Consider the following 26,280-nt stretch of genomic DNA (forward strand, 5'->3'; position numbering starts at 1 on the left):
TTATTGCACCACTCAGAAATAAGCCCAAAACAGGGAAATGGATCGCAGTGTACGCCTGCCTTTCCTGGCCCTTAGCTGAAAATACAATTGACATCATCCGATAAGCTATGAAATCATTTCATTTGTCTTACCATGGTTTGTTCTAAAGTAGTGTACATTTTGTTAATGAATGGGACACAGAATAGAGCCCTGAGAGACCCATAAAATGGAGGACAAGTAGAGTCAAGGGTTGACAAATACCTAACAGCAATGATTTTACGTTTATTATTTGTTTGGAGTCAGTGTTAAATCATCAGATGCGGTGTAAATGTGCTGCAAATTTTGAAAACTTTACCAAATTCAAAAGCAACAATACTGAATGTAAAAGCAGTTGTCCAGTTATTTTCCTGACATAGTCAGTCAAGTCAACTATGGGAATGTAGAAGTTCTTCGTGAAAAGAGAAGACAAATCTTCTACTCAGGGAAGGTACCAAGAACTGCATGAGTTGCAACTTGTAAGAACGAAGCGTAAAGAACTGACTTCCTTCAACTGAAAGGATTTTTTCAACTCTTCTGAAATACTTTACCACCATGAGATGAGAGGACGGACTTATCCTGATCTTTTCACTGGACTTAAGAAGATTTCAGCTTTAATGAAGCTTATAATGAAAACAAAAAAACACAACTATAGCATAAATACAACTTTTAACAGATGTTGTTAGAAGAAAGTATAACCTTAGCTGAAGTAACCATGGAAAAGGGTTGATTTTATTTGTGCAATGTGAGAGTCTTTGTCTTAAATTTTTCAGCTAACCCTCCTGTGTACTTTTGCAATAAAATAATTTTGCATGTGCATGAGTGCTCACCAGACTATAAAATACAACATCAGCTCTTGATGGCCATCTAGTGGTCTTATTTGATAAAAAAAAGAAAAACTAGTGTCTAGCGCCATGTGTGTAGGGCACACTAAAGTCATTTTGTCTGCCCAAGACAAGCTTTCTAGGAAGTTTTAAAAGTGCAATGAAAAACCACTTTACTAATACAGAGATAAATGACTTAGACATACAACTTTCATTTCTTTAAAACGGGGACTTTTTTGGATGAGTAAATGCTGAAATCAGTGGGTGAAGAACACTGAAGGATGAACAGAAGCTGTTGACCCACCACAAAGGGAGAAACATGAATACTAAGAAATATTCATCACATTCATATCCATCGTCTATCATAACATCAATAACGGAAATATCATAATACTTGTGAGACGGTGCACCCAGCAATGTAAACCAAAACACAAGAACATGACAAATAAGGAGAAACTCTTCAGCCAGCATGCAACACCTTCACACTCGACTGCTCTTGCATGAGATTTCTGATCAAAGTGTTGAGATTAAGCAGATACGTCGTCTGTGGTTTCATGCAAAGATATTTGCTTCTAAAAAAAAAATAAACAGATTTCACACCGGGTATAGTTGTTTATTACAATGACTTGCAGAGAAACAAAAAAAATTAATTTGAACTAAAGTTTTTTAATCTCTCTTTATTGTTATTCTCTCTTAAGATGAATGCAAACAGACATTATAGTTGGAATACGAAGGTGGGGGAATTGTGTGCTCATTGTAGTGATTCATGCATGGAATCAGCATCTGCAGGGTGCAGATAAGATCAGTTACACCCCCGTTTGCTGCTCTTCTATTTTTTTTAAATAGGTTATCACATTACACATCTTCATTAGAGTAAATACATTCATTTACAGTATTAATCTGATTTTTTTTTATCTTATCATCTAACTTTCAATATCAAAGGAAACACTTCCAGTCATTGGTCAGTGATGTAAAAAGTATGATACACCATGAATGAAACTTCAGTGTTTCATTGGTTCAAAGTTTGATATGACAACAAAGAATGATCCCCCTGTCCCATACTTCAGATTCAGCTTTTCTCTCTTTCGCTCTCTTTTTGTCTGAACGGTCTTATTAATGCATTTTATCTTGTCATGAGTGACTGAGCTCCCTTTTCTTAAAAGTCCCTTTGAATTGCTGCCTTGGACCTGCCTGACTCCAACCACAACATCCAATTCTTTGATACTTATGTAATCCTATAGCTGTTACTGATAATATTAGATCTGTTTGACCTATCGGAATTACATTAGAATATTAACATCATAACTTTATTGTTATTGCCAATTTTATATACTATATATCATGGTTCTACAATGGTTACTGACCCAATATTAAAGCTCTAGATTATAAGCATGGTTCATGAAGTAAATGTGAATCTTATTATCATCTTCTCGATAAAGGACAGCCTTCTATCACCTTAGCAACATCTGAAATATCATTTAGTATCCCTAAACGGTGGGAGGCAGATTAGAACAGAATTTAAAATCCTCATTTTAATCACAGTGGAAAGTTCTTGAAGGTTACGCACCATGAAATCTTCCTAAATTCTCCCTGCTAAGTCAACGTTTGAAATCTCAAACAGATTCCAGCAGTTTATTTGTTGCAAAAAAGAAATGAAACACAAGCTCTGAACTTCAAACTACAAAAAAACAATGCACATTGAAAAATAACAATAACTGCATTTGTTACCGTTTTTACACTCCAGTCTTGTTGTGCAGGCAGAGAGACAATATGCTAGGGGAGGAGGGGGAGAGTCAGGGGGTTTGTAAGCAGAGGTCAGTCAGTCAGTCACAAAAAAACAAAACTAAAGAAATGTACCTCACAACACAAATCTCTCCAGTAGCAACTATATGTTAGAAAATGAGTCAACACTGATGACTAGTGGCCGTTCACTGAAGTTAAAAGCCTATGTCTGCAGAGATACCTAAACAATTAAGTGTAGTCAAAGCACACAAACACACAGAGATACAGACACAGACATGAACAAACACTGGGAGGATAAACAGCAGTCTTACTTCGAAGCCTTGAAGTCGTCCGACATTCATCATGTCATTGCAGCGCTTTGGTACCACACACATCACCTCTACAGCTTTCTGAAGTACAACATGGAAACAAAAGAAACATTTCTTGCATGGTAGTCAAGTTAACATGTTTAAATCATCTTAAGAAAGTTTCATAAAGAGTCTGAGCATTACTTTACCTCCAGCTCTGATGTATCCGCCCCAGCTTTCTTTGAAATTTTGTGAAGATCCTATGAAATAGTTAGCAGAAAAATATTGAACATGTTGTTTGATCCTTTATATGTCAGACTTTTTCTAAGTTAATACAGCCTGCAAAGTAGGAAACACTATCATGGATTTACCTTCATGTGGCAGTCGTATCAGCTGCTGCCACCTTGTGTTCATGTTGTGTATTTAACTGATTAATTTTCACATCACATGTTTGTCTTTGTTTACATAAATCACACTTTATTGCTTTCATGGCTGTTATTTTTTATTTGGGTGCACACAATGTAGTTAACATTTTGTCACATTAATTAAATTGCTGCCATATGGTTTCATTTGTTAGAAATGCTTACCTTTTCTTTTTGTTTGCTGAGCTCTGGCTGTCATTCCATGATGGCCTTTTAAGCCCTGACCACAGGAAGTGGGAGGTACTGCCAGTGTGGACCAGAGAAGGGGAGACATGAACTCAGGATCCCTCAAGAAATTATATTTTTCTGTTGACTTTGATTTCTTTATTCTTTATTATTTTTTAGTTGATAGTTCATTTGTAAGATTGTTTGTATTGATATTTTCTGTTAAGTTAGTTAGATGTTTAGTTTGTTAAGTTAAATTTAATTCCCCTTTGTGTTTGTGTTGGACTAGTCCATGGTCTATATAACCCCACTTGTGACAGTTAAAGGGAGTCTGTTTTCGGTATGTGTTGCTCAGTTGAAGGCTTAGTTATTTTATTAATTAATCTTTTTTGTTTGATTTTGGGCCCTATTTTGTTACATAATAAATGGACTAATCTTGTAACTGATTTTTCTTCAACTTAATTAAAGTAAATTCGCTCTTGTGCACACCTTTGTCCTCTGCCTGCTTGCTTGGTCCCTGACACTTCAGTGATAACTGGTGCTTCATTGGACAGGTTTGATCAAAAGGTCAGTGATCTTCAATCTGTGACCAAATCGTTGCTTTAGATCCTGGTAAAAGATACAATTATTATTATTATCTGCTCAGACTTAGGTTTGTTCTGGCAGTACACGATGTACATGTCAAGTCTCCACTCCTGCAAATTAGACCAGAGCCAGAAAGCAAAGGAAGCATGAAGAACTGAGAAGTGTATCGTGGCTATTACAATAAACAAGTTTTTTTTTTTCCAATCCACAGTTGAAGAGAAAATTTGATGTAAAACAACTGTGACTTGTTCCTCACCTGTTTGACAAATAAAGGAGCCAGCCTGTCAGGATCCTCCAAACACTTCTCAAGCTCCGCCAGGAAGAAACTGTGCACAAATAAAGAAAGAAAACACTTATTTAGGCGAGCATATTAGATGGTTATCTTTTCTTCCTGCTGTTTGATTTCAGCCTGGTGTGATAATACACTTGGTAGTACAATTTAGAAGGTGTGAACAATTGCAAGGACGTACTCTTTGTGCCAGTCATAGATCTGATGGATGTTTCCAAAGACAATCTTGTCTTTTCCTCTCATGTCATCTGGAACTCCCTCCTCTTTCATCCTGCTCATGTAGCCCTGTGGGGAAGAAGAGTTGACTCATTAGCAGAACTTTCATCAAATACTGCCCAAAATAATATCAGAAAAGTCATGATACATTTTGGTTATACCCCCACCACTGATCCCAGATCTCTGACGTAGTCTCTCTCAGTCTCCACCAGCTCCTGAAGCACATAACTGAGAGACACAAAACAGAAACTGCCACTCTGTAATACAAACTCAATGCACCTAAGCTGTGGATAAACCTCAGAGGTATTCCATATACACACACAAATGACGGCAAAAGTGATTAACTGATTGAACTTAAGCAGGTTTTGTTTATGGACACAAAAACAAGACCCGGTTCTTATAACTTACTGTCTTCTCTTGAGGAAGCCAGACTTGCACTCATCCAACTCGTCGATGGGTGAGGAGGAGGAGGGGAGGGAGTTGTCGGAGGGGTTGAAGGAGGGAGAGCTGCTAGCTATATGCTCTATAATAGCAAACTGGGACCAGTGACTGAGGGAAGAGGAGACAAGGAAAGCAAACAGAGTGAAAAAGGTAGGAGAAACGGATGTTTTAAGAGTCAGAGTTTTTGTGTATGTATACGTTTAGAGCATGCACAAATTTAAGAATACCATGAATGCTGGTTTTTATCATGTTGTATTTGCTGTTCATTTAAATTGTGCCACATTTCTAAGTGTAGTATGTGGCTTGCACCCATGAAAAACTTGCCAAATCTTGTCTACCAATGCCAAACAGCTTATTCAATTGTTGACTCTTGTTTGGTGTTGTTTAGTGGATTAATGTATTTATTTAACACACAAGAGACTCAGCATCATGTGGGAAGAACCATACACAGCCACAACAGCCTGGCACCTCATACTGCTCACCAGCCTGGTTACACACTGCGGTGGGATGGCATCCCATTGTTTAACCAGCATTTGTCACAAGTCAGCCAGTGTGGTCGTGTTGGTCACTTTGGATTGTTCACTGAGGTTGAGGTCAGGACTGCAGGGAGGCCATTCCACCCTCTACACTCCCAAATCCTTCATGTACCCCGCTCTGCAGGAGACAGTGTTGTCATCTTGGAGGATAGAGTTTGGTCCCAGACTCTGGAGGTATAGGATTGCTGTTGGTTGTTGGTTTCCCAATTTTTTTATGGGCACAACCCACAAATACATGCTCCTTACAAATGATTTATGACATTTATTGCCAAGAAGAATTGTTGACTATCTATCTATCTATATATATATATATATATATATATATATATATAGATACACACACACACACACACACCCATGCATATACACATACATACACACACACATATATATATACACACACACACACACACACACACACCCATGCATACACCCATACATGCCGTTCTGCATGGACATGCAACACACAGCCATACTCATGCAACCTATGGACATGTGGTCTGACATGCAGAGACTTCAGAGTGATGCAGTGGCTCCCGGCAGGCTCTCCGGAACTGGGGGGGGCAGTTGGAGCCTTGCTCAAGGGCTTCCGTCAGTGCTCAGGAAGTGGTTTTGCAACTCTCTATCAGACAAATTTCTAGATTTGGTCCGTACTGAGACTTGAGCCGGCAACCCTCCGGTCCAAACCTCTCCGGACTGAGCAACTCCAAAAACTCTACCATCCGCAAAAATCCTCCCTGCTTAAAGTGAGTTTGTGTCGTCTCCTCTCCTTCTTGCTCTTCCTTGGTCCCACCCACCTTCGGGTTGTTTCACTTCCTTCTCCTCGCTGTCACCGGTCCAGGTATGGTAGCAGTGGCTGTTTTGAAACAAAACTTAAATCTCATCAACTGTTTCTTGATATGTTGTTGCTTGTATTTAGATGCGTTACGCGGACCCACCGCAGGCATGAATGACGCTGAATGATCTCTACCGCTGAAGTGTGTCAATAACGAGCGGTGCAGCTGGACATGGCAAGATCGGCATGCGCACGTCTCATGGCAAGTCATGTAGCTCCAGAATCTGAACAAAAAAGTCAAGGACTAACTCCCTGTTGTTATTTGTTGATGTTGATGATGTATTTATGTGTGTGGCAGGGCTTTCTGGGCTTGTAACCTCTCCTCTGTGACGCGCTTGATTTGGCCCGACCTGTTCGCCCTGTTGTCTGTTTAGACTGCTTATTTCACTGGTTGCTTCGCTTGTCACTGCCATGATTTTGATGTTCACAACGAGTGTTCTGGCGTAACTGCCAGTGTGAATTGTGTGAAAATATATGTATTAATAGTGTTTATTTTTTATCTGAATTTTACTTTGGTCTTGTATCTTCATTTTGTTTGTCATGGTTTTATCTAGTATGGACTTTTGACTTTTGACTTTTTTATTTTCCCCGAGGGGAAATTCTTTTTCACCAGTATACAGTTTTAAGGGCAGAGGGTGAACACAGGGAGATACATGTGGGACAACAGGACATACAGTGGCAGGACATACAGTGCATATGGTTATGGGGGGACCGGGGATTGGGACTGAGGTGGATTTTTATTGAGGGCTGTAATGACTGTAGGCACCAGGCTTCTGCCGTATTGCGTCCTCCTGCACAACAGGGACCTGTACCTGCGTCCGGAGGGCATGATGGTGAAGTGGTAAGTTAGTTATCGTTTCTGAAACTGATATTGTGTTTTTGTTGATTCATTTAGTTAATCCCTTATAATTTCATTTAGCTCACTTAAGTTTGGTTTCTTTTATTTCATTTGTTTTGGGTCTTGTTTCTTAAATTTCCATTTACAGGTGGTTTTGGCAGCATTCATTTAATCTCAGTTTAAAACTGTTAATTGCTGACTGCCAACCATATCGACTTTGGTTTATTTTGTAACATTGTATTTTGGCAATTTATTTTTGCAACCTCTGTAATTCCTCTTCCCTGTTCTTGCAGTTGCCGAGAGCCAAAGGTGTTGGGGCTGGTTTCATGGGTGGTGGTTCCCCCTTTTCGTTGCTGTGTATCCCCGGTCTTGATTTTGTGTCATGATAGTTTGGGAGTGACTGCCACTTGTGATGGCTGTGCTTTTTCACTTTTAGTTCTCCAGAATCCTGCTCACCACTCATCGACCTATTTCAGCATTGGTAAGCCTGCAAAGGTCCCTTTTTTTCTTCATGTGCATGTTTGGTGTTTTAAGCTGTCTTTTAATAAATGTTGTAATTAAAGTTACTATAGTTTTGATAAATTGAACCACATCTAATGCCTCTAAGTGAAAAGAACCCGAGAGCCTTATAAAATTGTTGCCGTAACATTTAATTAATTCCTTGGTGAAACTCCGAAGGTGGTGTTGTCGTGCACCCATTTTTCTGGGTTGGTTTTGGTCCAACCACTAACGTGACCACTGCCATAATAAGGCATACTTCTCCAACTGTCCAGGCAATTCACCATGGCCACAGTCATCCCCACTTTAAGTGCTGTTGTTGGCTTAAGTGCAAACTCATCTCTTCACAACTTAAGGTAAGACCTACCCTATAGCATAACATCTTCCTCTGTTTGTGTTTGGAGCCTCTGTCAGTCTGTGCTTAACTTTCTGCCTCTGGTTCATCCCAGTCTTCGACCCAATTACTTATTATGAGCATCTAGCTGAGCATTCCAGTTTCAGTTGTGATATTTTTTTTACCAGAACATGTAACTTGCTGTCTTGCATTAGTATTTTTGCTTTATATTATTGTGCATTTCTATATAAAGTGCAGATTCAGTGACATAGTCTTAAATAATGGAAACTTTCAAATCATTGATGGTTTGTCAATCTGATTCTCACCAGCTCTACAACAGAATCTGTCTTTCACAACTCCAGTGGATTCTCAGTGGATTACTATGATTATGAGGACGACGTGGATGGGAGATGTTATTATGAGCGTCATGGCACCACTATTCTTCCTGTCCTCTACGCCATTTTCTTCATCCTTGGCATTGTGGGTAACTGTCTGGTCATCTGGGTCATTGTTTGTGGTGTTCGGCTGCGCAGCATGACAGACGTGTGCCTCATGAACCTGGCTGTCGCTGACCTCCTCTTGGTTTGTTCTCTTCCTTTCCTCGCCCATCAAGCCCGGGACCAGTGGCTGTTTGGGAAACATATGTGCAAAGTGGTTCTCGGTATTTATCACATTGCTTTTTACTGTGGGATCTTTTTCATAAATCTCATGAGCATCGACAGGTACTTGGCGATAGTGCACGTTTTTAATACAGTAGGAGCACGGACAAGGTCCTTTGGAATGATTGCAGCTGCTGTTACATGGTTGGCTGGATTTTTGGCATCTTTCCCTGAGCTCATCTACCTTAAACTCCAGCCTGGTTCCAACAATACAACCCAGTTCTGCTACCCTGACTATCCATCAAGTTCTTCGGATGATTCCAGTCCGATCAACTATCACTTCTGGACGTTGTTCAGTATTTTTAAAATGAACATTTTGGGGCTTTTTGTCCCCATCGTCATTATGGGTTTCTGCTACTCACAGATCATCTGGAAGTTGCTGTACAGCCCGTCATCCAAAAAACAGACCATCCGTTTACTTCTTATTGTTGTGGCTGCTTTCTTCTGCTGCTGGGTGCCCTACAACGTTGCATCATTTTTCAAAGCTCTGGAGTTGTTGCATGTCTATACAGAATGTGAGAGCAGTAAAGCCATTAGATTGGCTCTGCAAGTCACTGAGGCTGTTGCATACTCCCACTGCTGCCTGAACCCAGTCCTGTATGCGTTTCTTGGGAAGAAGTTCAGGAGGCACTTGGTGAGATTAGTAAACAGGGCGCCTTGTGGACCGTGTCAGGTTATCAAGCTGTACCTGCCTCAGGACAGAATCAGTCGATAGGTGTATTTACAGACGACTATAAATTCATAGAGAAATATAGGTATTTATCAGTTAGAGATGCTAGTTTGATCTACTAACCTTATAATATTGTTTAACAGTAACATGCAAGTAAAGAAAACCAAAACATTTTTGTAAATTACCAAACCTGCTTTTAAGAAAGACGCATTTTTGTAATGGCCATGTTTAATCAATATGTAGTATATTGACCCATGTAATATATTATAAATGCTTTGCTTTATTTTTCTGTTAACAGATGTGTTTCAATTGTATTTTTGCACATATATTTCCTCAGTGTTCATAGATCTAAGTTTCATAATATTTTGTTTTTCCTTAACACCACAACAGTGTTTTCAAATGTTGTTTCATTTGTTAAGAATTGTTAAATATATTGATGCATCTACCAACTAATAAAGTCAAGTGATTACAAAAGCAAAGCAACAATATGAACAAACTGAACCAAACTACACTAAGGACACGATCACACTAGCCATTCCGTACCGTGCCTAAGCATGCTTCACCCCTATAGTCCAGTTTGTTTGATTAGTTTGATCGCTCCATATCGTGCTCACGGTACATTTCCTTAACTCCGATGAGCATCCCTTTTCATAAACGTCCTCCAGTCTGCCTGTTTTGTAAACTAAGCACACTTCATAATAACATAAAGCTATGCATTTACTGTATTACTACATTATGTACAAGAGGTAAAAGTGCATAGGCCCAGTTATTCCTTGAGCAGTCTGAACGCAGGGCGTGCCAGCCAGCGGGGAGATCGGAGTAATGCACAGAGAACATGGCCGCTACTTTACTTTACTTTGAGTCTTTTTTTTTTTTTTGAAAGATTTGTTTTTGGCCTTTTTGCCTTTAATGATAGAGGGAGGACAGTGGATAGAGTCGGAAATCAGGGAGAGAGAGTGGGGAGAGACATGCGGGAAATGGGCCACAGGCCGGACGCGAACCCGGTCGCGCGCACTGCCGCTTTTTAATCAGATACAGCCAGAGATACATTAAAAAAATAATAGTGACGCTTGGTCGCATCCGCACATCAGAGCTCTGGATTTCTCTATAATAAAGGCTGGCAACATTGTGTGTGTGTGTGCCAAGGACGTGTGTGGCGTGATCAACTAGTCAAGCTGCAGCAACAATCAAAGGATCTACTTCAAACATTAAAACATGCAAGCTACTTATCAAAACAAAGTTGTACCTACCAGCAGCAATACCAAACACAACTGCACATGCCAGGCAAGAGCAAGAGGCCTGCACCTGACATCCAGCTGCCTGAAGTAAGCTCAGGCCTACCTGATAAGTGAGTGGGGGAGGGGACAGTTAAGAGGTTGTGTTCAGTAACTCATTGTGTTGTCAAACACAGAAGCTTGGCTCCTCGGGTCATATAACAACAGAAGAACTCTTACCACATAATTACATTTATTTGCTCATTCTGGGCATCTAACTCAACAAGTAAATACAAAATGCTATTATTCTTGTAAAGCAGAAGCCAGAACTCATTATGAACTTAATATCAGAACATAAAGTTTCCACTTGTCACTATTAGTGACATGAAAATGTTTCATAACATAGATAATATGTTTATTTCTGCCACAGGGGAGATTTGATTGAGTCACCCCAGACATGATCAGGTTATCATTTGACAAACCATTGCAAGAGGCTGAGGTATGAGGTTTAAAATAACACAGTTCAAGTTTAAGCAGTCAGCAGACTGTGTAATCATCCAGTTAACTTTAAATAAATTCAACAATAGAAAAGGGCTCAAATAAATAAAACACTTGTTTTTTCCTAAATTGCCTTGGTATCAGATCTTATGACAATTCTACATTAAAATAACTCTGGTTAACATTATTTGACAGAATTTTTTCAGACATTTATTTATTTATGTTATCATTATATTTACTATTAAAAACGCAAGTACTGTCATCTAGATCCAGACTAAAGCTAAAACATGATAATTAACTGTAAGTGGTGTCATTGTACTTTTGGATATACTTTAAATCAGAAGCATCTTTGCTGGATAAAATGTAGCTTTGTCAATACAACTCTTTAAAACTGAATCATTCAATTCTTCTACTCGTCTCTTCTACGCTATTGGTTAAGTGCATTGTCTGAGCTATTCATTCTAAAACAAGCAATCCTGTTTCACTGTCTACAAGATGCTAAATTGATCTTTAGGTTTCTGATCTGCACTCTGTGGCTTCTTGGTCAAATATTCCAACTCCTCAGGCACCAAATCAGCAACAGCTACTCATAATACACTTAAATGCTTTAAAAGCTGCTGCTGCTGCTGCTGCACCATTTAACAATGTGAATGAATGTCTGTGTGTTAACAAAACAGACCTAGTTATGTAACGTTCTTGACACAACATTGAAAAAAAATCTAAAAAGTCCTATCGGAAACACTGAAACTGTGTCTTCGATTGAAACTGAACTTTTAAGGAAGAACTGAATCCATGAGGGGGTGTGTGCAGTCTTTTCTTCATTTTTCTTCAGAAATAAGGTCATACCTTTCCAATTTTCCAGGCTACTCACCCCCACGTCAAGTGCTGTTTTTGGCTTAAGTGTGAGTTCATCTCTGGACAACTTTATGTAAGACGTAGCTTACAGCATAACCCTTCCTCTCTGTTTGTGTTTTGAGCCTTTGTCAGTCTGTGCTTAACTTTCAACATCTGTTTCACATGTGTTTTTTTTCTTCACTCCCGACCCTGTTACTTGTTATGAGCCTCTAACTGAACATTCCAGTTTCTGTTGTGATTTTTTTCTGCCAGAGAAATTAGCTGTAATGTATGAGTCTTGATGCTTCATATTCTTTTACGATTTAACCAATCTTTGCCCTACACCAGTGGGTGTACGCTGCGTGTAATATTTACAGTCTAGCAAAGTAATCCAGAGAGACAGAGACACAATTGAGGGAAATTATGCACGTTATGTTAATGTAGGTTATAGTGTGATGGTATTGCGCCACGATATATATCACAAGTATTTGCACAAAGAAAACAATAAGTTTCATATTGAAAGTTAAATTGTAAGCAATTGCTGTTAATCTACACTAAAATACTGTTTTGATCTAAAACTGTTAAGAATTGGAGTTAGCAATGCATCGTGGTATGCTTACCTTGAAGATAACTGACAAAGGCCCTATTATTTTTTTTTAAAAAAGGGTGTTGCCTTGAGAACTTGGAGCACGATCAGCAGTGTGGTATGTTAGGTTGTTTGTCTTTCGTTTCTAAAAATATGCTACTGATTATTTTTCTCAATTAGTTTTCTTTATTAAAATACCCAAAGTCATCAACTCCTGAATCGAGAATCTTGGAGGATCATTTGAATAGCAGTTTTCAGAGAAGGAAACACAATATGAAGGACATCTGCTACACACCAACGAGACCTGCTTCATCAACATGCATCAGATTTTAAAACTACAAATTAGACTCTGATTGAGATCTTATTTCATTTTTTAATATTTCATTGATATAGCAGAGGATGTTTGATACAAACAGATCCTCAGCACTAGCTTGTCTAGGTATTAATTGTCAACAACTAATTTATGAGTGAGGTTTAGATTTACATAGTGTAAAAATATTACTTCTGGGCAGTTTTAGTTGTATTTAGGTTAAAATAAATACAGCTGAATGGTCAGAGGACCGGAACTTGTTAATCCGGTAATTTATCACAAAGAGATCAAGGCAGAGGGAGGGAAACATAACAGCCTGCTGGTAATTGATTTATACCAAACTTAATAAACAAATGTGTTGTGTACTTCTCACATGGCACAATGGTGCTAAAGTAAAACTTGTAAGCTACAGTCACTAAGATGCAAGTCTAAATAGTTAATGTACAGCCAGATAATCAATTACTGGACATCATTTGTGTAATTCAATAATGCTATATTTCTTCTTCTTCTTTATAATATATAATAGTGTGTTGTAGAGACTTCTTAACACGATATGAAAGGTCCATCAGTCTCTCAAGATTACCAATTATAAATAAAGACAGTTGCTGGTCCTCTGAGATTCGAAGAGCTGCCCAGAGCGTGTGTGTCTGTGTGTGTCCGGAGCTATGCTTTTAAAATGAATCCCAGCCGCAGGCTAAGGCAGGAAATGTTGTGGTGGTGTTAAGGCAAGATCAATTAGTGGACAGAGGCACTTCAAATCCACAAAAAGACCCTATAGACTTGGCAAGGCTTGGCAATGTGAATATCTCTTTCTGAGTGGGGTTTGTCCCAGCCCAGTGTTCCTCCTAACCTTTTCTTGTTTTCTCCTCTGCGTACGCATGCTAAATATTTGCAAATCCACTCCTTTAAACATGTAAATTATCTGTTACACACTCTCTTAAAAACCACACTACACATGTAATCCAATGTGTGTAATGTATTTCTTAATCAGAAACTCATCTTCAGTGGGAATACTATTGAAATGTAACTGCAAATGCATGCACTGGAAATAAAAGAAGCCCTCATGTGACGTCTCAGGAAGAACAGCGTCTGTATCCTATCTGACTAATGGTGGTTTAACAGAACTTTAAGTTATATAGGGCATTAGACATTATATAAACACATCCATGTATGGCTTGGACTCTGTGAAAGTAATGTACAGATTGTACAATGGCATGATGTTGACTAATATTAGCATGGCTGTTATTCAGACATAGGCACAAGACTGAAGCCCATTGCATAGCTATAACTAATATCACAACAGCTCTACCAGTTCCACATCATCTTAGAAGGTTACAAGCAATGTTTCATTTCAGTTGTTTTGTTTATTTATTTTTGGCTTTACTCTTTACGGTAGCTGGGCAGTGCAAAGCAAAATTACAAAGTGTGAAACACTTTTACCAAGGACAAAACTCACATTTTATAAAACAAATTTAATAGATGTAAAACACACTGAGACAAATGTATGGTTGAAGACTTTTACCATTTCCCTAAAAATTGAGTGAGGGCTCGTTCTTTTTATTTTTGTTTAACACTTTGTAATTTTGCTTTGCACTTTACAGAGACCAAAACTAAAAGAACTAGAACTTCAAATTAGCATGCCTTGTGAACATGCAGAACATGTAACATGATATCTGAGGTTTCAAGTGCAGCTGAGACTTCAGATCATATAAAGTAAGAAAAAGAGGGACAAACTACATACTAGGGTGATAAATCTCTGTAACCTAAAAACCTTTTCTCTTAAAAGTAAAGTAGTCTTGTGGAAATAATAATAATAATTTACACTTTATTAATCCCACGAGGGGAAATTCAGTTTTTACACTCTGTCTAACACACACATAGGCCGAGATACACACTCATGCACAAACAGGGTTCTAGTGACATGCATTAATGGAGAGGTCTCAGAGTGAGGGGGCTGCCCACAGCGAGCGCTCCAGAGCAGTTTTGGGGTTCGGTGCCTTGCTCAGGGGCACCTCAGCAGTGCTCAGGAAATGGACTGGCACCTCTCCAATTACCAGACCAGTTTCCGGACTTGGTCCGTGCCGGGACTTGAACCGGCGACCCTCCGGTTCCCAACCCAAGTCCCTACAGACTGAGCTACTGCCACTACTTACTTCAGCTACTAAGCCCTGTGCTTGAGATGATCTCAGGATATATGGTAGTTCCCCCATGTGGTCAAATGATGCAACTGAAGCTGAAGGGACAACATTTATTTTGCTAATTTTGATTAGAGAGGAGTCAGCTAAAGCCTGGTTTACACAGCAGGATAATTTTGGCCCCGAAAACATCGGTAGCAAAACAACAACTACTCACCTCCATATCAACATGTCGCAAGTACAGTTCATGCTCCCGTTATCTCCACTCCTTTGACCGACGCCTCTTTTTAAAACGTGTTTTTTTCAGATAAAAACAGCACAAACGATCCCTATTACATCCTCTTCGTCCGTTTGTTGACTCTGGAATCATGTTTGATCTTGAGAGGTTTTGCGAGATGATCGGGGGACGTTCGCGAGTGAAATCGGTTTGTGTGTGGTGTGTTGATGTTGCTGTGCGGCCGCACACCACACACTGTATGACCAAAACTGTAAAACCTCAGATTATTTATCGCCATGTGTGTGGTCTCTCAAGTTTGGGAAATCGGAATAATTTTAAAATCCTGCTGTGTGAACCAGCCTTAAGGTGGCTCGGGCCTCTGTTCCGGATGCCCCCTGGACGCCTCCCTAGGGAGGAGGCCTATGTCTAGACTATGTCTCTCGGCTGGCCTAGGGTTCCCATCGGAAGAGCTGGAGAAAATTTCATGTTAAAATCAATAGCTAGAAAAGCTAGTGCCACTAAAGATCTGTTTACTGTATATCAAACATCCTTTACAATGAGAAAAGAGAAAATTAAATAAGGTTTCAGTAAGACCTACCGCCTAATTTGTAGTTAAAATCTAATACATGTTGATGAGGCAGATGATGTGCAGCTCCTTCTCTTCTCTCTCTGCTATTCAAATGATCCTCCAATGATTCTCCATTCAGGAGTTGAAGGCTTTGGGTATTTTATAAAGAAAACTAAGAAAAATAAGCAGTCACGCATTTTTGGTCGGGTGCAATGTGGCAGTCGACGACAGGGGCCTCGGCGGCCCGATCCCCAGACAACTTCTGGCTGTTGGGACATGGAATTTAAGCTCACTGGGGGGGAAGGAGCCTGAGCTTGTGCGGGAGGTTGAGAGATACCGGCTAGATATAGTCGGGGTCACCTCCATGCACAGCTTGGGCTCTGGAACCCAGCTTCTTGGAGGGGCTGGACTCTTCACTTCTCTGGAGTTGCCCGCGATGAGAGGCTGGTGTGGGCTTGCTCATAGCTCCACAGCTCAGCCGCCAGGTGTTGGATTTTACCCTGGTGAATGAGAGGGTCGCGTCCCTACGCCTTCGGGTAGGGGACATGTCTCTGACTGTTGTCTCAGCATACAGACCGAATAGCAGTGTAAAGTACCCAGCCTTCTTGGAGTCCCAGGGAGGGGTGCTGGACAGTGCTCCAACTAGGGATAGTGAGACTTGGAGGGGGGTAATTTGGATAAGCAGCCTCCCCGATCTGAAGCCGAGTGGTGTTCTGTTGTTGGATTTCTGTGATAGTCACAGTTTGTCCATAACGAACACCATGTTCGAGCACAGGGATGTCCATAAGTGCACGTGGCACCAGGACACCCTAAACCAGAGATCGATGATAGACTTGTGGTTGTGTCATCTTACCTCCTGCCGTGTGTCTCGGACACTTGGTGAAGAGAGGGGCTGAGCAGTCAACTGATCACCACCTGGTGTTGAGTTGGATGCGCTGGCAGGGGAGGAAGCCGGTTAGACCTGGCACACCCAGATATGTAGTGAGGGTCTTCAACTCCCACCTCAAGGCGAGCTTTTCACAGATCCCGGGGGAGTCTGGAGACATTGAGTCAGCGTGGACCATGTTCTCCACCTCCATTGTCAAAGTAGCTGCTCAAGCTGTGGTCGCAGGGTCTCTGGTACCTGTCGTGGCGGCAATCCCCTGCACACCGAGAGTAAGGGAGGCTGTCAAGCTGAAGAAGGAGTCCTATTGGGCGTTGTTAGCTCATACTGTTGGCAAACCGTCCATCGCCTCAGGAGGGCGAAGCATTGCTTCACCAACACCGTTTACAGTGAAGATGGGCAGCTGCTGACCTCAACTAGGGATGTAGTCGGGCGGTGGAAGGAATACTTCAAGGATCTCCTCAATCCCATCGTGGAAGCAGAGGCTTCAGAGGTGGACTCCTCCATCACCCGTGCCGAAGTCAAAGAGGTGGTTGGCAAGCTCCTCGATGGCAAGGCACCGGGGGTGGATGAGATTCGCCCTGAGTATCTTAAGTCCCTGGATATGCAGGGGCTGTCATGGCTAACACATCTCTGTAACATTTCAAGGAGGTCAAGGACAGTGCCTCTGGACTGGCAGACCGGGGTGCTGGTCCCTCTTATCAAGAAGGGGGATCAGAGGGTGTGTTCCAACTACTGGGGAATCACACTCCTCAGCCTCCCTGGGAAAGTCTATTCCAGGGTACTAGAGAGGAGGATCCGGCTGTACCTCGGATCCAAGAGGAACAATGCGGTTTTCGTCCTGGCCACGGAACACTGGACCAGCTCTACACTCTCCATCGGGTGCTCCGAGAGTCAGGGTTCCAGCCCTTTGCTAAGGGCGGTCCGATTCCTGTATGACCGGAAGAGGAGCCTGGTTTGCATTGCCGGCAGTAAGTCGGAACTGTTCCCGGTGAGCGTTGGCCTCCGGCATGGCTGCCCTTTGTCACCGGTTCTATTTATAACTTTTATGGAAAGAATATCTCGGTGCAGTCAGGGGCCAGAGGGTGTCCGGTTCGGGGACCACAGGATCTCGCCTCTGCTTTATGCAGATGATGTGGTCGTGTTGTGGCTCCATCGAACCTGAACCTCCAGCGCGCACTGAAGCGGCTTGCTGCTGAGTGTGAGGCGGCCAAGATGAGGATCAGCACCTCTAAATCTGAGGCCATGGTTCTTGACCGGAAAAAGGTTACTTGCCCTCTCCGGGCCAGTGGGGAGTCCCAGGTGGAGGAGTTTAGGTATCTCATTTTTAGAAACAAAAGACTAACAGCCATACTACTGAACGTGCTCCAAGTTCTTTAGGCAACAACCACTTTTTCAAAAATACTGTAGTGTCCTGTAATTTAAAACATCATTACTGTATACTGTTTAGGGCATTTGTCCGATTGCTTTAAGGTGAGCATCCCACAATGCATTGAACTACAGTTCTTAACTGTTTTAAAACAGTATTTTAGTGTTGAAAATGTGCCATAAATGTTCCTGTTATTGCTTAGTATATAACAAAAAAACAACAGATTGTGTGTTTACTGTGTGTGCGCACAAAGTGTCAGAGGCAACGGTTCCTTGTACGTTTAATGGCAAAATAACCAAGGACAAAAAAAAAACTTATTTACAACACTTAGTGACAAGTAAACACAATCTCCTGTACAAAGAAATATACATGCAAAAGTAAAAATAATTCATAAGACATTCAAAATGACATTGCTGCAGTCTTGTTCTATGTGTATTTAAAATATGACATAGTTATGAGGTTTACATCCTGAGTGTGGGCATACTGCCCGACCCTCTCTGTACATCTTTACATCACACGTAGGCCGGGTTTCCCAAAAACATTCTGTTACTTAGATCATATTCTTCCATGAATGCTCCTGAAAAGAATTCCATAAAAGTGATTTAAAGCATGATTTTGGGAAGCCCAGATCCACACCAATAAATTAAAATGAGACAAAATAAGAGACTAAGACTATACAGGCAAACACGTGTCATTGAACTCATGTTATTGACTTCTTTAGTGTTTAATTCAGGTTTTACATTAACCTTTTGAAACCTGAAAATAATATAAGAAACAAAGCGTGTTTTCTGTTTCATCCACCGCTCTAATTTGAAGCATTCAACTGGCACTTAAAAAAAGAAAAAGTATTCAGTAATTTCTCCATATAAGATCAACTCCTACAAAGTAAATCAACCCAAATTTTTATGGCAGAAATCAGTTGAGTGTTAAGGGGAAATATTTGAAATATTTGAATTAATGTTGGTCTAAAATTTTGAATTTAATAGTCCATTTAAAATCCACGATGAGATATCTTTTAGGATCTACATCTTGGTAAAAATGTTGACAAAGTCTGTGTTATGACATCAAACCAGATGCTAAAATAAAAAGAAATCTAGTGACATACACCAGAATATACCTACAAAAGCCTAACAAACTCACACAGCAAACCACTTTTGTGCACAGCTTGAAAAGAAAAAACAAGTGAAATATTAGTTTTTTTTCCAGCAATAAACCACCAAACAATTTCTTGTTACAATAAGAATAAATAAAGCCAGACTGAACCTTTGTAAACACGCGTAGGTCAGGGTTCAGAGTGGTCTTTTATAACTTAAAGTCAGAAATAAAAAAAAGAAACCTACATATAAGCAGGGGAAAAAGCATAGTTGACTTTGGTATTGTTACAGAAAATAAGAACATGACAAAATGAAAGCATAAGTGCCTATATTTAATAGATACACATTTTTTATACATTATTCCCTCCTCTTGTCTGGGGGGGTTTTGCAGATATTAATACTGAACTTAATACATAAGAGTTAACACAATACAGACACCTATCGCAGTACCAGGTACGTACATGCCTTTTTAAGAATACAGCTACAACACAATTCTTCATAAATAGTTGCATAAATGTTAAAGCTGCAACATTGCACATGGGGAGGGTCGATGCAAAATGCGAGTGCATTTTCTAGTAGCGGTTTGTTCGTGGTGAGATCCAGCTGCTGAGGGTCCACAGGGAGCAGCTGCATTGACTCACTAATACTCGGCAAACGAAATAGCTTCTGTTTATTTGAGATCGATTCTTCGAAGTGAGAATGAAAGGCAGGAATACGTTATTTACAAATAAGGCGGATGCAGATAGAAATCTGAGAAGCTCTTTCCCAGGTCTTGTAATGTTTGTTCAAGTTGATTTTGTTTCTCAGAATGTCAAAAACGGAAAAAGATTTCTCCTTTCAAACGGGATGGGGGAATAAAGTTAAGCAAACTATTGCACTGAATGTAACTACAACATGTTTCTGGAGAAGGTTTTGGTCTTCACTTTGTTCCAGAACAATGTGGACCCTGCTGATGGGTGCCACTTCGTCACACATCTCACTTTTTTGTTTCCTACTCTTACCTTTTATCCCCAAAAAGGTATGAATAAAGACAGTTCTCCATTTCCTCACTGTACAGAGTTTGATTTACAAAAAGTAATCTCTCGTTACAAAAAGCATTTCCTTATATTCAACCGAAAGCAGCCTGAAGTACTCTTATTTTACAGTATTCTATTTTTCTCTGTTTAACACTGTCCCCAAACGCAAGACTCGCTCGCGCTGGGTGGTCGACAAAGCTTGGTTTTCTCCCTGCTAAGTCAACGTTTGAAATCTCAAACAGATTCCAGCAGTTCATTTGTTGTGCAGGCATAGAGACAATATGCCGTGGGTTAAGGGGAGGAGGGGGAGAGTCAGGGGGTTTGTCAGCAGAGGTCAGTCAGTCAGTCAGTCAGCAGCAGCAGGACTTTTGTGGCTTCGTGAGGGAAAAGGAGATTTTTGTGGAAATGTTGCTGGTGGTGCCTCCCAGGAGGGTTTAAACACAGCTCATCTGAACTACATGTATTAGTTACTTATCCTCCATAATTATGTATTTCCTCTACACCATCGTTACATGTGGTTGAGCAGGCGGCTGTGAAGAAAGGCCTTTATGGTGCCAATGGGCCGAACATCGTTCTGGTGTTTCCGTCTCTCGATGAAGGAAATGAGTCTGGATGTGTCCAGATGTGCAGTCTGAGGGCCGGGAGACGCAGGCCGCCTGTGATTTAAGGTTTCTCTGTTTATCACAACTTGCGGCTGGAGCCAGGGCTCCTGCAGGCAGGACGCTGCAGAGGGCCGTCTCTCGGGCTCGCCCTGGAGCAGCAGGCACACAAAGTCTCGGGCGGCTGGGCTCACACCCTGGAAGTAATCTTCCGGGAAGCTGAAGTCCAGACGACAGATGTTCAGACACGTCTCCTCCAAACTTTCATCCAGGAAGGGAGAGGCACCGCTTAGTAAAACGTAGGTCACCACCCCTGTAAATGAACCAATGAAAACCCAGTTCATTAATCAGTGAGGACATAAGTTATCTGCTCAGTCTATCACTGAACATAATTAATGACTGCTTCATATTATTGAAGGGCAATTGAAGGCTTGTGCAACTTTGGGTTTTTCCTTCAATTTGTGAAGGAATCTAGTAAATCTTTCGAGATTTAAACTTATCAAAACACAGTGAAATCTGGTGGCTTGTAAAACATCAGCCGTAAATTCTGCTCGTTTACAAACCTAAGCTCCAGAGGTCAGACAAGAGCGAGGCAGGCTGACCCAGGACCAGCTCAGGAGCAGAGAACTCTGGGCTCCCCACAAGAGGATGGATGTAAGAGGAGGAAGGGTTTAGCTGAGTGGCATCACCAAAGTCTGTCAGCTTGATCACGGGCTGGGAAAATGCATGTTCCACGACAATGTTCTCAGGCTGAAGGAGCGGGAGAAAGACAAACATGTTTCTCAATTCCAACAACTTAAAAAATGAATGAGCTGCTTCCTCTAATATTGTTTGTAAAGTTTAGGTGACTCCGTGTGACACTTCAACTGATATGTGTTGTACGTCTTTACAAAAAAGACGTCTGAAGAGACATGTTTTTTAAATCTCTTTGAGAGAAGAAGTCATAAAAGCTTAACATCTTTTGCATTCATGACTTACATGCCAATCTAAAAAACAAATGTTTAGAAAGCAGGAAGCTCAGAAAATTCTCTTTTCACTCTTTTCTTTACTCTGGTGTTAGAGTGTGTATTTACTTTGACATCGAGGTGTGCTATCCTCCAGCTGTGCAGGTAGTGGAGAGCTTCCAGAATATCTCGCAGGTACAGAGCCACCTTCTCCTCGGTCAGGTTGCCCCAGCTCACAATGTAGTCAAGGAAACGCCCCTGGTCCGCCCTGAAAAGAGGAACACATGATGGATTTGTCATCAGAGACTTATCAACAAAGTTTAAACCAAATTCAAACATCACTGTACTTACATCTCCAGTACAACCACATAGCTGTTGGCCGTCTCATACGTGTCCAGCAGTCTGACCAGGTTGGGGTGGTCCAAGCTCTGCAGGAGTTGGATCTCCTGCAGCACCTGCTCTCGACGCAGCAGCTTCTTGTTTACTTGTTTGGCTGCAACTGTGCGTTTACTCCCCCTCTGGTCACACCGCTTAGTCACTGAGAAACGTCCCCTACAGGAGCAGAAATTCGGATTAGGAGAATAATATAGTAAAACCATATACAGTGAAATATCATGTGAGGAAACATGGTAAGAACGTTTTTGGATCTAAATCTAACTGTTGTACTTTTTCAGATCTTTAAACAGCTTTTTGTTATATAAATATCATTTATTGATTTGTTATCTTCAATGTAATGTATCTATAGTTTATTTTTCCAGGCCTGATTAAACAGATCCAGTTGGTGAGGGGTCAGTCACTTTAGTCAGATTAGGCCTTTTTTTGGTCAAGAAGCAACACATGACAGTTGAAAGTGGAGAGTTCAGGCCAACAAGGGGGGTTTAATAGCAACATCCTCACCTTCCAAGTTCAGTGATCTCTGTGTAGAGAGACTCAAAGCCGTTTTTCCAGAGGACTTCACTGCCATCATCAGGAGTTCCTGAAAAAGCCATTATGTTACACATGTTACACAATGAAGCCAATGTTGGAAGTGCAGAACACTGCAGTTCATCAGGTTGGCTCCAAAAGCCCATCGGTCACACACACACACACACACACACACACACACACACACACACACACACACACACACACACACACACACACACATCAGGGTTTGACTAATATGACTGCAAATAGTGCGGATGACGCGGTTAAACAGGAGGATTAAAACATGCATCAGCTCAAGGACTTTAATATGGCGAACTCTATCATTGGGATTCAAACTCCCCTTTTGTAAGCAATGGGTGATGTCAATAAATTAAAGTAGATTAATGTCTACAGTGTTGTGGTTTCTAAATGTTTACCTGCAGGCGTTTAAGTTTCAAAGTGTACCCAGAAACTGAACTTAACATTATTAAATACATCTTTCTCACCTGAGACTCTGAGGCTGCCGGAGGAGGTGACAGAGCCGGCTACATTCGTGGCAACACAGGTGTAAACGCCACTGTCCTCTACAGACACTCCCAGGATACGAAGCACTGCTTCTTCTGTCTCACTGTAAAAAAAACAAAAAACAAAACAGAAGAGAAGGATGTGAAAGAAAAGAAACTAAATAAGATGCAAGCCTGAGGTTTCCAACATTTGATACTTTGAGGGTTTTGTGTGTTGCTAAATGTGCAGTAAAATTTATACTTCTACTTTATACATGTGTTTGAATTTAAAATTTGTAAAACAACATTTACATTTTTACCAGACAGGCTGATCTACAGTATAAAACAAAATATATAGTCTTTATCACTCAAAAACTGAACAGTGTTTTCTTTGATTCAGCTCAAATCAAGTGCAGATGTTTGCTGTTACCTGTAGGAGATGCTGTATTGTCCGTTGTTGCTCAGAGTGTTGTTGGCAGGTCCCCGCCAGGTGACAGTGGCACGTGGTCGACCACACACTTTACACCTCAGGGTGACACTGCTGCCACTCTCACATGCTACATCGCTGACGGGAATGAGAAACTCTGGTGGAGCTGGAGAAGAAACAACACAAGTCGAAGATGATGGATCCAAGAGAGACTTTACTGCCAGGTTCTGTGTCATCTTTGTTTTTTTGTTTCACTTTATTGAGTTGCTTTTGGAATTTTAGTACCTGAAGCTATCAAGTGGCAAACCCCCCCCCCCCCAAAAAAAAACATCAATTTAAAACAAAAATGTCTACGTACCATCCTGGATGAAATTTGGATTTAGGAGCTGTGAAGAAAATGCAAAGAATTAGATTTTCACGCACAAATTAAAATTACAGAGAGGACAAGTTAGTCAAAGATATCCCCTCACACCCCCTTTACCTTGACGGAGACTTTGTTCGCCAGGTTGTCTTGAGACTTGCGGTAGCCATTCTCCATCTTCCTGCCCTCCTTGTCTCTTTTCTCAGACTTTCTACGGATACGGAGTGCTGTGTGCCATGATAATGATTTTCTAAAGCAAACAAGAGCAAGAGGCAATCATTTCAGACTTTAATTAGTTAAACAAAAAATGACAGATTTCATACTGTGTTAAATAGAAGACATTGCTCTTGTTCTTACTTGATGGTTCCTTCAGGGAGTTCAGGTGTAATGGAGGATGACGTGTGTCCTAATACGTAGCCAGGGATCCAGCCCTCAGCAGCGGGACAGTGCTCATTGGATGCCCGATACACCAGAAACATGTTCTGCTGGTTGCTGGCAAGCATTTGGACCACCTCACCCTGCACCACACTGATCTCATCCTCCTTCACTGCCACATAGTCCTGGGTCACCAACATGGTGGACACACTGCTGCTGCTACTGCTTTCACTCTGTTGGGAGAAAAAAAAAAAAGAACAGAACACTTTAGGAGGTTTTGAGACATCACGGAGATGGAAACTTGTTAACACACAAATGGACACAAAGAAAGTACACGCGTGAAGAAAAATGAATTTCTTGAAATGAAGTAGAGAAGTGTGTCAGTAGCTTTTTCATCAATCAAATGCATTGTTTGATTGACGGTGTGTTTAGAAGAATGACCTCGCTAATATGCCTAAAGCATGCAGCAAAGGGCGGAGAAATGCTTTGAACATCGGGTGATTGTTTATGTCTTCACTGACGAGCGTCGGGTCATTGAGTTATAGGAGTTATTTCCTGCAAAGTTCTGAGGAACTGTGAAGCAGAAGTTAGAAATTAGGTAACTGTGTTTTCAAAGAAAGAGAGAAGTTGAAAAAAAAAACAAAAAAAACAACAAGAAGACGCTTGATCAGCCCAAATAAAAAACGATGAGTCTAAAGGGAAGTCAAAGCTGCTAATGTAGTCACAGGCTTAACAATAGCAAAAGGAGAAGGAGGGAGTTAAAAAAAACAAAAAAAGAAGGTCTTCAGCTGTTAGTCTGGCCCAAGATTCTAAATTACATGAATAACGGTGGTATTGGAAGCTTGAAAGAAAGTTTCTGTGAGACACTATGTTTCTGTTAGCTGCATCAGAGAAACACAAACAGAGAAAGAGAGCAGAAAATCAACTATGAGTCAGATTGGCACTGTTAGTACATTCCTGGAGAGCCAGAGGTTTTGTTCACACAAACACTGTCAGTGAAATTAGTGCACTCAGAAAGCCGTTAATCTCAAGTGTGACGGTTGTTGCATGTACAAGCCATTCTCAAAGGCAGCGGCAGGATGACTGACAGTTTGACAGCCTGTCAGTGAGGGCGGGGTTAGTTTTTAGTGAGTGGCTCCAGGCATTGCTGAAGCCTGGGCCTCGACTCGGCATCTTACCCCGTTGCTCTGGGTCGAGTGTATGGACTGCTCACTGGTGGAGGAGCAGGTGCTCATTCGGTCTATGTCCTTACTATGGGAGGAGTGGCGGTGGTGAGAGGGCGTTCCGTGGCTTCCCCTGCCCAAAGACTCCCCACCACCACTACCACTGGTGCTGTCATTGGGGTAGGAGAAGGAACCAGGCCTGCTGGCGGGAGAGGGAGGTATAGCAGGGACCATTGCCCAGAAAGGATTGCTTTTATGAGCAGGGCTGGAGTGGAGAAAAGCCTCCTTCCCCCCTCCTCCTGGGGACTGAGGTGAAATCAGAGGAGAGACTGTCCCGACTCGAGGGCTTTTTAGGTGCAAATTCAGGGGAGCAACGGCCATCTGTGGTATACCAGCTGTTTGATGTTTCTGGGTGTCCTCAAAGCCCCCGAAACCTGCTCTGACACAGCCGTCCATGCTGTCTGACGGCCTGTTACTGTTATTACTGTTACTCCCATGAGGACTATCCAGCCTTCCCATCTTAGGCGCCTCTGAGGCTAACAGCTCCCCGTTTGTGCTGCTGTCTGAGAAGGGATTGGAGGGGTGGAAGGACTGAGGGTGGCAGGGTGACCACATACCTGCTGACCTGTCGGGCCCCTCGGGACCCGGCGGGTGGTGGTGGTGGACGGGTTGAGGGAGGCGGGAGGATGGCTGGGGGATGCGTGAGGGTCGGGAGCGGGGGCCGCACAGGGAGGAGGAGTTGTTTCCTGATCCTCCAGAGCCTCCGCCGCCCCCTCCACCTCCCATGTTGGAGGTGCTGTTGGAGCTGCTTCCTCCTGGCAGACCTCCTGTACTACTACTGCTACTGCTGGGTGGAGCGCCCGGACCCCCACCACCCACGTGGTTCCTCTGGTACTCTATAGGGGACGTCAGAGCTGTGGC

At 41.6% G+C, this 26,280-nt stretch overlaps 2 protein-coding genes across 11 annotated transcripts in view; one reads left to right on the top strand and one right to left on the bottom strand.

Moving 5' to 3' along the window:
• Positions 1-3,810: 3,810 nt before the first annotated feature.
• Positions 3,811-26,280, bottom strand: part of triob (trio Rho guanine nucleotide exchange factor b) — a 115,004-nt gene continuing 92,534 nt past the window's right edge. For 6 of the 8 annotated variants that reach the window (XM_079343746.1, XM_079343744.1, XM_079343743.1 and 3 more), the window contains 11 exons: positions 25,375-26,273; positions 24,179-24,429; positions 23,942-24,071; positions 23,819-23,846; positions 23,464-23,626; positions 23,037-23,158; positions 22,522-22,600; positions 21,976-22,176; positions 21,754-21,892; positions 21,244-21,430; positions 18,235-20,993 (listed from right to left, as the gene is read on the bottom strand). In XM_079343746.1, coding sequence (XP_079199872.1) covers positions 20,590-20,993; positions 21,244-21,430; positions 21,754-21,892; positions 21,976-22,176; positions 22,522-22,600; positions 23,037-23,158; positions 23,464-23,626; positions 23,819-23,846; positions 23,942-24,071; positions 24,179-24,429; positions 25,375-26,273 — 2,603 coding nt within the window. In that variant the 3' untranslated portion in view covers positions 18,235-20,589. Of the gene's footprint in view, positions 4,066-18,234; positions 20,994-21,243; positions 21,431-21,753; positions 21,893-21,975; positions 22,177-22,521; positions 22,601-23,036; positions 23,159-23,463; positions 23,627-23,818; positions 23,847-23,941; positions 24,072-24,178; positions 24,430-25,374; positions 26,274-26,280 lie in introns of those variants that run through there. The other 2 variants (XM_079343748.1, XM_079343749.1) reach the window with 2 other exon arrangements.
• LOC306823873 (C-C chemokine receptor type 5-like) lies at positions 7,542-9,836 on the top strand. Of its 3 annotated transcripts, none has more exons than XM_079343761.1 (3): positions 7,542-7,677; positions 7,970-8,050; positions 8,358-9,836. In XM_079343761.1, exons 2-3 carry the CDS (start codon positions 7,980-7,982, stop codon positions 9,400-9,402), a joined length of 1,116 nt encoding a protein of 371 aa, XP_079199887.1. In that variant the 5' UTR covers positions 7,542-7,677; positions 7,970-7,979; the 3' UTR covers positions 9,403-9,836. The 3 variants fall into 3 exon arrangements, with proteins under 3 accessions (XP_079199887.1, XP_079199888.1, XP_079199889.1); XM_079343762.1 differs by having other exon boundaries at positions 7,560-7,677; positions 7,875-8,050; XM_079343763.1 differs by having other exon boundaries at positions 7,634-7,691.

This window comes from Symphodus melops (assembly GCF_947650265.1).
Source record: "Symphodus melops genome assembly, chromosome: 5".
NCBI lineage: Eukaryota > Metazoa > Chordata > Actinopteri > Labriformes > Labridae > Symphodus > Symphodus melops.

Bases quoted from the DNA above. Each gene is read 5' to 3' on its own strand.
- LOC306823873 (XM_079343761.1), top strand. From the start codon at position 7,980: ATGGCCACAGTCATCCCCACTTTAAGTGCTGTTGTTGGCTTAAGTGCA. The intron at 8,051-8,357 runs GTAAGACCTACC...GATTCTCACCAG, and splicing joins TCATCTCTTCACAACTTAAG to CTCTACAACAGAATCTGTCT.